Genomic DNA, 13,439 nt, shown 5'->3' with positions numbered 1-13,439 from the left:
ATGCCAAGCAAACTTAAAGTATAACAAGTAAACTAGTGAAATAACCAACATTTATAACAGTATACTTAAAGTATACAATAATAAACTAAAAATAGGGACTTGAAGTATGTAACTAAGGGGCGTTGTGGCTCAGTCAACTAAAGCGCCATACCATAAATCTGGGGACCTGGGTTTGATTCCAACCCAAGGTCATTTCCTGATCTCTCTCCTGCTCATTTCCTCTCTCTACACTGTCCTATCCAATAAAGGTGAAAAAAGCCCAAAAAAAGAAGTATATTGATAAGTGTGCTTGTGGTATACTTTAAGCATACGAGAGGGATATACCAAGTACATTGATAGTATATAGATGAGTGTACTTGTTGTATACTTTAAAGTGTACTTTTGCAAACTTAAAATGAACTTTAAAGTATACTTTTATAAACTTGAAATGTTCCAATTTAGTCTGAAAAAGTATTAAATTTGTATACTTTCTAGTACACTAAAAGTACATGGTCTGTAGTATACTTGCTATACTCATACTGAAGCATACTTAATAAAATGAACTTTAAGTATACTACTTTTTGCTAAGGGCTATTATCACCAACAACTTTATCCTTGATAGTGAAATCAACAAACAGATTGGAAAAGTTGCCACAATGATGTCCAACGAAACAACGTGCTTGGGACAACAGCAAACTTTTCCTTTCCACCAAAATCCAAATATATCATGCCTGCATCCTCAGCACACTTCTGTACAGCAGTGAGTCTTGGACCACCTACTCCCACCAAGAGGAGAAGCTCAACACTTTCCACATGCACTGCCTACATCAAATTCTGGGCCTAACTTGGAAGGACAAAATTACTAACAATGACATCCTAGAGAAGGCCAAACTTCCCAGCATGCTTACCATCCTTAAACATCACAGATTATACTGGCTTGGACACATACATAGGATGGCAGATGGTAGAATTCCCAAGGATATCCTCTATGAGGAACTCACCACTGGAAGTCGTAAAACCGGCCATCCACTTCTACGCTTTAAGGATGTAGTCAAACAAGACCTAAAAGCCTATAACATTGATCCTCATTCATGGGATCTTAAGGCTAATGACAGGAAAGTCTGGAAATCAGCCCTCCACCATGGTGCCAAAGCAGCAGAAAACAAGATCAGGCAGCTGACTGAAGCAAAGAGGGGGCACAGAAAACTCCAGACACAGACAAGAGACCTAGCCTTGCCTGCACCAATTGTGGGAGAACCTGCTCATCCCATATTGGGCTTTATTGGGTTTGAGGTGGGGGCCATGGTCCGGATCCCTGATGTGCCAGAGACCACCCTCAATCAAGCCGGAGCGTATCGCATACTGGTGAGTATTCAAGGGGATACATATCACGTGTTGGTGGATTTAGGCTGTAATCAGACTTCAATCCACCAAAACCTGGTTCAAGGTGAGGCAGTGGGGCACACGATTGGCGAAGGTATTATGTGTGCATGGGGATGTTCACGAATATCTGCAAGTGACCTTTCACATTCAAGGGATGTCCGTAGGTGGTGTGCAGCATGAATGCCAGCTGGTGAATCCAGCAGCCACTCCAAAAGTGCCCTTGCACCCTCTTCCCCTGATTGAGATCCCCTTCAAAAGAATTGGTATGGATCTCGTTGGGCCATTAGATCGGTCGGCATGGGGATATTGCTTTATTTTAGTCCTAGTGGACTATGCAATGCGATACCCAGAATTGGTCCCACTGCATGCAATGTGGCAGAGGCACTGTTTAAAATTATCTCCTGAGTCGGGATTCCCAAAGAAATCCTGACTGACCGCGGCACTACATTCATGCCACACACACTTCACAAACTTTGAGTTACTGGGGGTTAAATCCATCTGCACCAGAGTTTATCACCCACAAACAGATGGCTTGGTTGAACGGTTTAACCAAACTCTTAAAAGCTTAATTTTAAGTTTGTAAGTGAAAACACGCAATTGGCATAAATGTCTTGAGCCCCTGTTATTCGCAGTACAAGAGGTCCTGCAAGCCTCCACGGGGTCCCCCTCCCCATTTGAATTATTGTACAGCCATAAGCCTCGCGGCATTTTGGATGTACTGCAAGAAAATTGGGAGGAGGGACCTTCATAAGGTAAAAATGAAATTCAATACATTCTTGACCTGTGCACAAAGCTCCACATGCTCAGTCACTTAACCCAGGAGAATTTGTGGCAGGTACAAGGACTTCAAGCCTGGCTGTACAACAGGGTTATGATCCTTAGAGAATTCATACTGGGAGATAAAGTGTTCATTTTATTACCTACTTTGAGCTCAAAATTACTCGCTAAGTGGTAAGGGTCCTTTGAGGTCACATGGCGAATTGGGGACATCGACTATGAGGTGAGGTGAATGAATAGGGGCAGGGCGCTACAGATATACCACCTCAACCTCCTAAAACATTGGAACGAGTGGGTCCCTGTGGTGTTGGCATTGGTAGTTCTAGAGGGCAGAGCTGGGGCTGGAGGTAAAAGCAAAAGTAAACACTCAAGCCAGTCCAGTCCCCTGTGGAGACCACCTCTCACTGACCCAGCTCATGGAGGTTGCCGGGTGCAAAATGAAGAAGTGAGCATGACAGTCAAAGTGTCCAGAAGAACTGTGGCTGGTTCTGTAAGATGCTCAGTAAAACCTACAGATCATTTCATTATCAAACTGCATTCATTGGACCTGAGATGGGTATATGGGTCCGTCTCAGAAACTGGTCTCTCATTTGGGACATTATGGTCAAAAAATAAATTTTCTAATTTTACTATTTTTTTTTGCATTTACCTAACACTCAATGTTTCTTTTGTCATGTTTAATAAGAATAAAGATAGTATCTTGCTTTATCTGGCCTCCACTGTGGAAAATGTTTTTGATTACAATTCAAATGCTTTTGTAAAACTGATTTACATATAAAATAATTACATCATGAAGAATTAAAGCCCCTCCTTCACAGATGAGTGAAAATATTGAATAAATTTCCTCTTTTTGATTGCTTGGGTTAAAATGCCAAGTTATGATGACTGAATTGATTATTCACTTAAATATGAATAATATGATACATTTTGGGTATTTGATATGGCGAAATAGGACACAATGGGAAAATCAAGAACACACCGGAAAGATGAGAATAACGGCGATGGTAAAAGAACAGCGACTGTACCGGCTGAAGGTCGCGCGGGTCTCTGCTGCGGCGCACGAGCAACGGGACATCACTACTGCACCGGACGGAGCGCGAGGCAGGGGCGGGGCAAAATGACTGGCAGTAGATTCTATCAAAAGTTCAATCTAATTTGACTATGGTTGCAAAATATTGGTAAAAAATATGCAAACACTATGAAATATGAAAGTAAGATGAAAAAGAAACATTCTATTGCCTTATACTGCAAGACTAAAGCAAAATAAAACTGTCAAAACTCACCTTTTCAGTGAAAACGTCTGAACAGATCACCCGCGCAACAGAAAGACCGCAAATGGAAGCGCGATCAACTTCTAACTGTTGGAGTGGAAAATTCCATTCTACACATGCAAATTGTTAATGTGTGTCCTTCCCCGCACACAAATAACACGCTACGGTAAAAAATAGACCACAACTCATTTTATAGCTCAGAAATTCGTACAAGACCAGCTACCATCGTAACATATTCTGTAAGAAACATATTATATACCTAACTTTCAGCTTTCGTTTTAAAAAACAAAATCGCAGATTTATAACTAAATTTTTATACGGCGTAGTGATTTTAAGTTCCTACTTTTGGTGAGGTCGTGACCTTGACCCTGAGGCTTTCCATTTAGATCAAAACACACGATCGTATTGGTTTTGGGTTTGCGGAAAATGGAGTTACAACGGTGATCAAATATTTTGCATGATGTTTTATTACGGTTATGATTATTCTGTGAGCGCACCAATCCTTAGGTGTATAAAGTTACAACTTAAAATACAATTAGTGATAACTGTAGACTTTTCAGTGGACTATAACCTTTTTTAAGGGAATGCGATGTAGTCGACCATTTATCATGTCCCAGATCAAGCCGCCATTTTTCCACAAATTTGCAGAATTTTTTGCCAAATTCTGAAGAGTATTCACATCAAAGATTTAGTTTTATCTGTATTATTTCTTTCATCATTTTATTTCAAATTAAAACCAACATCACCATTCAAAATTGTATAGTTTATTGACTGTGATTATATTTAGTGGGGTACCCCCACAGTACCCAGTTTCTGAGACAGACCCATATATATATTTTTTAAACCAAAGGGTCATCTCACACCAAATACTAACTGTTTAATTTATTATGGCTTACTGATTACTGTTTATAGTGGGGGTTTTTTAAATGTTGAAACATTTCATTTCATTATTTTTAAGCCATTTTTGCTCCACAGCATTTCTTTACCTGTGACTAAGACTTCTGTACAGGGCTGTGTATATTATGTGTATTCCAGTAGATGTTTTTTAATGGTAAAAGACACACTTAAAGGTTCTGAACACGTTTCCTCAGTGGTACCAAACCAGTGACGAGGACAAGAACAGTTTAGTGCCTTTAATTCTGAGAGTGTCATGAGACCTTTAGTCTCTGAGCTCTAAACATTTACACCTCTATTTCAGTTAAATATTAACCATCTCTCTCTCTCTCTCTCTCTCTCTCTCTCTCTCTCTCTCTCTCTCACAGTGCTGCTAGAGAAGGGAAGAAAGAGGTGGAGACAGTGTGTGTGGGTGGGTGGTGCAGCTCCACACCTCTTTCAGGATTATTTTTTCTTCTCCATCCTGGACGATGAGTGGTAAGGGCTGAACACTGCACTTCATAAACACATTCAGGCTTTAACATTTACACCTGAATTAACATTTTAACTTCTAAACACTTTACTTTTAAACACCTGCTACAGTGGATTAACACTACACTCTCAGATAAACCACTCGTCTTACATTCTCATCTCCCTCATTCCTTAACACTTACAATCTTAAAGTGTTAAATTAATTCAGTGTTCCATTAACACCTACTGTACTAACTGAACTAACACCAGGGTTTTGACACCTGAAGGGTTGAATGCCTGGTGTTTGAGTCCATCTCATTGTAGGGAAAATGTGATTAAACAGTGTAATAGTTCACTGTACAGGTGATTATTAATGAAAGTTGCTGTTGCTGTGGTGTTGGTGTATTGATGGTGTTTGTGTTTACCATAATGAGGACTTGGTGATATGTTATCGATGTTATTAACACCGAGAGTGTTCGGGTACAGCTACAGAGTGGAATTAACATCTCTATAGGTTTAACACTACAGGCTTTCATGAATTAGTGTACGGTATATATAAACACACAGTGGCTTTACAGTGTTGAATTTACCCACATGTACATTTACTTTCAGTTCCATTCACAGTTATCACTGTCAGTGTTGAATTACATGCAGCTGGACACAAATAAACACTGCAGCAGTGAAGGTGTTAATGATGAAGATTTATTAATTCAACACTGTTCGGACTTCTTTCAAGAGCTTCTTAAGCTTTGGGTCCTTCTTATCTATTCCAGTGGTGTTGATTTAACTCTTACTGTGTTAATGTAATTATTTCAGTGCTGATGTTTTTAATCAGGTGTTTAAAGAGCCAGGTGTTTAGCTCAGTCTTTAACCCTCATACTAACATGAGCATCTGGAAAGTGTGTCAGTAGTGAAGAGAGTGAGTAGGATTTGGGTCGTGGCTCTGATTGGAGCTCTGTCCAGACCTGCTCAGTTATTTCACTGGCACAAAGGCTGGCGGGGGGCGGGGCTTAAACACAGGCCCTTCTGTGCATTTTTAGCATATTTGAGGTTTTAGAGCTAACCTACACACACAAGGGGATCCTTTTCAAAAACATTACATTGTGTGTGTGTGTGTGTGTGTGTGTGTGTACACTTATTTAGACAGATGTAGAATTTTGCTCAGTCCAAATTAAAGGAAATATGGAAATTTAGCATCTTCTATCTCTTTTCTCACAGTTTAGTGCAGTCTGAGGTGCACAGGCCCAGGTATGCGTTTCTGGTTAATAAGTAAAGTTTATTTATATAACAACTTTAACATAGAGATCAAAGGGCTTTACAGCGCGAAGTAGAATACAGAAATAAAGAACCAATTAGTCAAAAATAAAATGTGTATTTTAGTTATTTTTATTTAAAAGTAAATTATACCATAGACATGTATATAAAATGTAAAGTTCATGTTCCACTAAAGACTATTTAAAAGCTACAATTTAATTTTATTAACATTTAACAATATCATAGTGAAATTAATCTTAACATTGTGTAATGTATGAGATCATCTGCTCTCAGGACCTTCTGCATGATTGACGTTAAACTCTCAGTGCAGCACTGAACATTGAGAGTGAGAAGGTGGATGTGAATATTAAGTGTAATGATGTGATTATAATCCAGTGTTTCACTGTTTTCAATCTCAGTGAGACGAACAAGTGTCATCATGCAGCTCTTATATAAAAACACACTCAGCGTTTGCGTCTCCCGCCGATGTATATCAGGCAGCGAGTAGTCAGACGGCCATGTTTACATTCCTGGCTACTGACACACAGCTGTAGGATTTGGGAGACTTCTGGTTAATTGTGCAGGCGAAACCCACTGTGCTCTCCTTTATACACACACACTCCACTTTACACCATGAGATCATGGGGGAAAACCCCACACAACCTGGATTAGTGGATACTGAGTATCGATTACATCATATTTACATAATAAATGAACTGTGTGTGTGTGTGTGTGTGTGTGTGTGTGTGTGTGTGTGTGTGATGAAGCAGAATTATTGTTAACAACCTGAAGTTGATTATTTTCCTATAACAGCACATCCCTGAGTTTTTTTTAATTCCTCTTATACCACAACAATTGGCCAAGGATTGAAAATTTCATTTATTAAAGAATAATACTTAAAGAATAATACACACTACTTAATATCTGTTTAATTTTCTGAAGCGCCACTGAAAGGAGTTAGTTCCTGTTGTCACTTACATTATAGCAGCTACAAACATTTGTTCTCTCACCAGTCTCTCTTTATAATCTCTCTCCATATTAATACAACCTCGATTCCAAAAAAGTTGGGACAAAGTACAAATTGTAAATAAAAACAGAATGCAATAATTTACAAATCTCAAAAACTGATATTGTATTCACAATAGAACATAGACAACATATCAAATGTCGAAAGTGAGACATTTTGAAATTTCATGCCAAATATTGGCTCATTTGAAATTTCATGACAGCAACACATCTCAAAAAAGTTGGGACAGGGGCAATAAGAGGCTGGAAAAGTTAAAGGGACAAAAAAGGAACAGCTGGAGGACCAAATTGCAACTCATCTCATCTCATTATCTGTAGCCGCTTTATCCTGTTCTACAGGGTCGCAGGCAAGCTGGAGCCTATCCCAGCTGACTACGGGTGAAAGGCGGGGTTCACCCTGGACAAGTCGCCAGGTCATCACAGGGCTGACACATAGACACAGACAACCATTCACACTCACATTCACACCTACGCTCAATTTAGAGTCACCAGTTAACCTAACCTGCATGTCTTTGGACTGTGGGGGAAACCGGAGCACCCGGAGGAAACCCACGCGGACACGGGGAGAACATGCAAACTCCACACAGAAAGGCCCTCGCCGGCCACGGGGCTCGAACCCGGACCTTCTTGCTGTGAGGCGACAGCGCTGACCACTACACCACCGTGCCGCCCCAAATTGCAACTCATTAGGTCAATTGGCAATAGGTCATTAACATGACTGGGTATAAAAAGAGCATCTTGGAGTGGCAGCGGCTCTCAGAAGTAAAGATGGGAAGAGGATCACCAATCCCCCTAATTCTGCGCTGACAAATAGTGGAGCAATATCAGAAAGGAGTTCGACAGTGTAAAACTGCAAAGAGTTTGAACATATCATCATGTACAGTGCATAATATCAAAAGATTCAGAGAATCTGGAAGAATCTCTGTGCGTAAGGGTCAAGGCCAGAAAACCATACTGGGTGCCCGTGATCTTCGGGCCCTTAGACGGCACTGCATCACATACAGGCATGCTTCTGTATTGGAAATCACAAAATGGGCTCAGGAATATTTCCAGAGAACATTATCTGTGAACACAATTCACCGTGCCATCCGCCGTTGCCAGCTAAAACTCTATAGTTCAAAGAAGAAGCCGCATCTAAACATGATCCAGAAGCACAGACGTCTTCTCTGGGCCAAGGCTCATTTAAAATGGACTGTGGCAAAGTGGAAAACTGTTCTGTGGTCAGACGAATCAAAATTTGAAGTTCTTTATGGAAATCAGGGACGCCGTGTCATTCGGACTAAAGAGGAGAAGGACGACCCGAGTTGTTATCAGCGCTCAGTTCAGAAGCCTGCATCTCTGATGGTATGGGGTTGCATTAGTGCGTGTGGCATGGGCAGCTTACACATCTGGAAAGACACCATCAATGCTGAAAGGTATATCCAGGTTCTAGAGCAACATATGCTCCCATCCAGACGACGTCTCTTTCAGGGAAGACCTTGCATTTTCCAACATGACAATGCCAAACCACATACTGCATCAATTACAGCATCATGGCTGCGTAGAAGAAGGGTCCGGGTACTGAACTGGCCAGCCTGCAGTCCAGATCTTTCACCCATAGAAAACATTTGGCGCATCATAAAACGGAAGATACGACAAAAAAGACCTAAGACAGTTGAGCAACTAGAATCCTACATTAGACAAGAATGGGTTAACATTCCTATCCCTAAACTTGAGCAACTTGTCTCCTCAGTCCCCAGACGTTTACAGACTGTTGTAAAGAGAAAAGGGGATGTCTCACAGTGGGAAACATGGCCTTGTCCCAACTTTTTTGAGATGTTTTGTTGTCATGAAATTTAAAATCACCTAATTTTTCTCTTTAAATGATACATTTTCTCAGTTTAAACATTTGATATGTCATCTATGTTCTATTCTGAATAAAATATGGAATTTTGAAACTTCCACATCATTGCATTCCGTTTTTATTTACAATTTGTACTTTGTCCCAACTTTTTTGGAATCGGGGTTGTAAGACCAAAAATCTCAGTGTGTTGTGTTCCTGAGAAACTGTACAGAAGTGTAAACTCCTCTGTCCTGAAGATGTCAGAAAACTTCCAGCTTCACCTCTGACTGTTATACAGCACTCACACTGGAGACTCCTTCATGTTATTTAAACAGCAGGTTTTTCCAATAGACCTTGTCACAGTGCAGCTTTATAGAAATCCAGATGTGGCTTTAGATCCCTAATGAACAGTACAGACATGAAAGTGGTGAGGAAAAACTATATGGAGGAAGAAACCTTACTGATCTTTAATCCCTTTTCAGTATGGTGTATGGGTGTAGAAGAGTCAAGATGAACACTGTGTGTGTGTGTGTGTGTGTGTGTGTGTGTGTGTGTGTGTGTGTGTGTGTGTTAATAGGATGTTCACTATGAGCAGACTGTGAGTAAGAGTCCTGGGATGAGCACAGGACTGTCTTTACAGAGAATTCACAGAATGTCATATCTGCTGTTTCTGATAAATTACTGCTGTTTTACACCCAGACAAGCAGGAACATGTTTATATTTCTACTATGACCTCACTTCACCTGTGATTTTACCCTCACTGTGAGTCTCTGTTGGTGCAGGTGAGAGTGAGTGGTCGGGACAGTGTGATGTTCCCCCTGAGGAGTTTCCATGGAGTGAGGAGGCGTGTGAGGAATTGTGGGAACGTGTGGAGGGGGTGCGGCACAAATTAACCCGAATCCTGAACCCAGCTAAACTCACACCATATCTGCGCCAGTGTAAAGTCATCGATGAGCAGGACGAGGATGAAGTGCTCAACTCCGCACAGCTTCCTCTACGCATCAGCAAGGCTGGTCAGAGCAGCAACTACCCCCTACTGTCCCCTCCTCTCCTGACCCCTACTGATCCCACCTTCCCTTACACAGCTTTCTCTACGCATCAGCAAGGCTGGTCAGAGTGACAACTACCCTTCCTCAACTGACTACTCCCTCTCACTCTTACCGTACCTTACTACCCCCTCCTGTCCCCAGCTTATCTTACTGCCCCCAGAATTTACTCCTCCAAATTATGATCGCATTACTGTATTTGATCTGTCTGTCTTTGATTTCTCACTCTGTATTTCCCATATAAGAACATTTGAAGCGATTTGATGCGCGTGTGTGTGTGTCCTTGCAGGTCGTTTATTGGATATCTTGAGAGGGCGTGGTCAGCGCGGACTACAGGCCTTCATGGAGTCTCTAGAGTTTTACCATCCTGAACAATACACACAACTGACAGGCCAGCAGGCCACGCAGCGCTGCTCTATGATGCTCGGTGTGTGTGTGTGTGTGTGTGTGAACTGCTATTTTGTCTTATCCAAAATGGTGAAGGTTTGTGTGTGTGTGTGTGTGTGTGTGTGTGTGTGTGTGTGTGTGTGTAGATGAGGAAGGTCATGAAGGTCTGACCCAGTTCCTGCTGTTAGAGGTGCGAAAGTTGAGAGAGCAGTTGCGCAACAGTCGCATGTGTGAGCGGCGACTCTCACAGCGCTGCCGCGTAGCTGAGGGCGAACGCAGTCGAGCAGAACAGAAAAAACAGGAACTCAGACAGGAGCACAGCCAGCTAGAAAGGTACACACACACACACACACACAGTATAGCGCTTTTAACAATAAACATTGTCGCAAAGCAGCTTTACAGAATTTGAACGACTTAAAACATGAGCTAATTTTATCCCTAATCTATCCCCAATGATGAAGCCTGTGGCGACGGTGACAAGGAAAAACTCCCTCAGACGACATGAGGAAGAAACCTCGAGAGGAACCAGACTCAAAAGGGAACCCATCCTCATTTGGGCAACAACAGACAGCATGACTATAACATTAACAGTTTTAACATGAAGTCAGTTTCGTTGATGTTATAAACTCTTCATTGATGGAAACTTGAGTGCAAAACTGTTCATGACAACTGCAGTCCTAAAGTTAGCAAGTCAACTGTAGTCCTCAGCCATAAAAGCATTACTGTAAGAGTCCAGAGCGTCTTCCAAGCGTGACTTTCAACTGTCCTCATGGGGCCGTCCTCCACAGGAGCGATGCGATGAGACTCCAACCAGACACAGGGCACCAGGATGGACCAGGCAGGTCCGAGGAGCAGAAGAGGTTCAGCATCTTGATCCCAGGACTGACATGTAACTCAGATAGACAGATTGGGGGGAAGAGAGAGAAAACACAGGTTGTTAGGTATGCACAATGTCACCTGAATAAGTAGGAACAGTATACATATTGCACTGAGTACAAGCAGGGACTCCGGCAAAACTAACTCTGACAGCATAACTAAAAGGGGAGAGCCAGAAGGTAACACAGGCATGAGGGGCCCCGGGACATAAAGCAGCAGCCACTACACCGTCAACAAACTTGAGTGAGCAAGCGATTTACATAAATCCTGTGGCCTGCAGACCAGAACGAACCATATATGAAACTGTGATGGGGCATCCATCCATTATCTGTAGCCACTTATCCCGTTTAGGGTCACAGGCGAGCTGAAGCCTATCCCAGCTGACTACGGGCGAAAGGCGGGGTACACCCTGGACAAGTCGCCAGGTCATCACAGGGCTGACACATAGACACAGACAACCATTCACACTCACATTCACACCTACGCTCAATTTAGAGTCACCAGTTAACCTAACCTGCATGTCTTTGGACTGTGGGGGAAACCGGAGCACCCGGAGGAAACCCACACGGACACGGGGAGAACATGCAAACTCCACACAGAAAGGCCCCGATTGGCCACTGGGCTTGAACCCAGGACCTTCTTGCTGTGAGGCGACAGCGCTAACCACTACACCACCATGCTGCATGGTATTTTTATTATTGTTATTCAAAATCCGGGCTACTTGTAGGCTATTTTTATGTAGTACTGTCTTGATAACACACATTGGCCAATTTGTTTTAATAACGGGCCAATTTTGCAATAATATAATGCTACGTTTAACACACATAACTACAAGGTGGCTAGTATTTTGTAATTTTAAATTTGACAAGAAAAAGACTAACTATAGGAGCTGAATGATCCAGAGGAACGAACTGCAACACGTCAGTCTTTCTGGAAGTGCGAGTCTACTGAATGAGCGAACAAACAAATGAAAGAAACAAATGTTTTGATCAAACTGAACCAAAAGAACATGTTGGCCTCAATGAATGAGACTTTCCTTCTCTAACACGTAAGTGTGTCTGAAAGCAGCATTTAAAGCTGAATTTGTTTGACTCTATCCCAAACTGATACGTTGTCAACCACACCGATACACTGCGCTCTGGACGGACTGTAAACAACAAGATGATCAGCACTTTGATGGTTATAATCTGTCAAGTCTACAGGCATTCCAGATCTCATAATCTTCTACACATACTGGTTAACGTGTGTGTGTGTGTGTGTGTGTGTGTGTGTGTGTGTGTGTGTGTGTGTGAGACAGGTTGAGGCAGGACTGTGAGGCAGGAGCGAGGGAGTTGGGTCGGCTGAAGGAGAGACTTTTAGAGCAGGCAGTAAAATATTCACGAGCTCTAGAAGAACAACGTAACACCTCCACCAGAGAGAGAGAGCTACTGTCACAGGTATCTCTCTCACACACACACACACACACACACGATTATTCTTTCCAGGTCCGAATCAGCAGTGTGAACCTTGTGGCCCAGTGAGGAAAATCATTTCAGTCACATCATGAAGAAGTAATAACACGACAGCTTTTCAGAGAAAAACGAAATCCAGAACATCACACACACTTTGTTTTTCTTCCAACAATGAACTTGCGAAAGTGACCACGGTGTTTGAACCACATTCTGGTCTCGGATTGGTCAGAAACAGGAAATCACCCCATTGACTGAAAATGAAGAGACTGATCTCTACTCAGGAGTAAACACACTGATCTGACTGTACAGTGTGCAAAAAAAAAAATCAGAGTAAATAAATCCCCAGTGAAATGATTGGTCCGTAGGTGACTAGTGGGTGTGGTCACAACTACTGACTCTTCCTCTGTATTTCAGATAGAACAGCTGAAATACAGGCTAAAGGAGGCAGAGAAAAGCACTCATGGAGACTCTGACCACTCAGCATCTGTCACAAAGACAAGTGGCGTGTTTGTCAGTGTGCATGGTGCCCCTGCAGGTCCGGAGGTGGTACTGCAACACACAGATTCACTGACAGAGCGCATCACTGGTACACAGGTGAAGAGATTTCATACAATTCTAAACAGATAACTTTTAAATTTATCAAGGCCTGGGTTTCTCTCTCTCTGTGTGTGTGTGTGTGTGTGTACTCAGGCACTGCTGGATATTCTTCATCAGGACCGGAGAGAAGCAGCAGAACAGAGGAAGGAGCTCTGCAGTACCATTATCAGACTGCAGGGGGAGCTTGAGAGCGCTGAGACCCTGAGAGAAAAGGTGAGAACGCGTC

The 13,439-nt window shown here is 42.2% G+C and overlaps 1 protein-coding gene across 1 annotated transcript in view; it reads left to right on the top strand.

The window, feature by feature from the left end:
• Nucleotides 1–4,686: 4,686 nt before the first annotated feature.
• zmp:0000000896 (caspase recruitment domain-containing protein 10) overlaps nucleotides 4,687–13,439 on the top strand; it is a 24,802-nt gene continuing 16,049 nt past the window's right edge. The window contains exons 1-7 of the mRNA XM_060904139.1: nucleotides 4,687–4,781; nucleotides 9,639–9,869; nucleotides 10,192–10,329; nucleotides 10,436–10,622; nucleotides 12,463–12,601; nucleotides 13,031–13,210; nucleotides 13,307–13,426. Coding sequence (XP_060760122.1) covers nucleotides 4,775–4,781; nucleotides 9,639–9,869; nucleotides 10,192–10,329; nucleotides 10,436–10,622; nucleotides 12,463–12,601; nucleotides 13,031–13,210; nucleotides 13,307–13,426 — 1,002 coding nt within the window. The 5' untranslated portion in view covers nucleotides 4,687–4,774. The remainder of the gene's footprint in view (nucleotides 4,782–9,638; nucleotides 9,870–10,191; nucleotides 10,330–10,435; nucleotides 10,623–12,462; nucleotides 12,602–13,030; nucleotides 13,211–13,306; nucleotides 13,427–13,439) is intronic.

The sequence above is a fragment of the Neoarius graeffei genome, chromosome 22 (genome assembly GCF_027579695.1).
Source record: "Neoarius graeffei isolate fNeoGra1 chromosome 22, fNeoGra1.pri, whole genome shotgun sequence".
Classification (NCBI taxonomy): Eukaryota; Metazoa; Chordata; class Actinopteri; order Siluriformes; family Ariidae; genus Neoarius; species Neoarius graeffei.
Note: the sequence above shows the minus strand (reverse complement) of the source record. Positions and strands in the feature narration are given on the sequence as shown.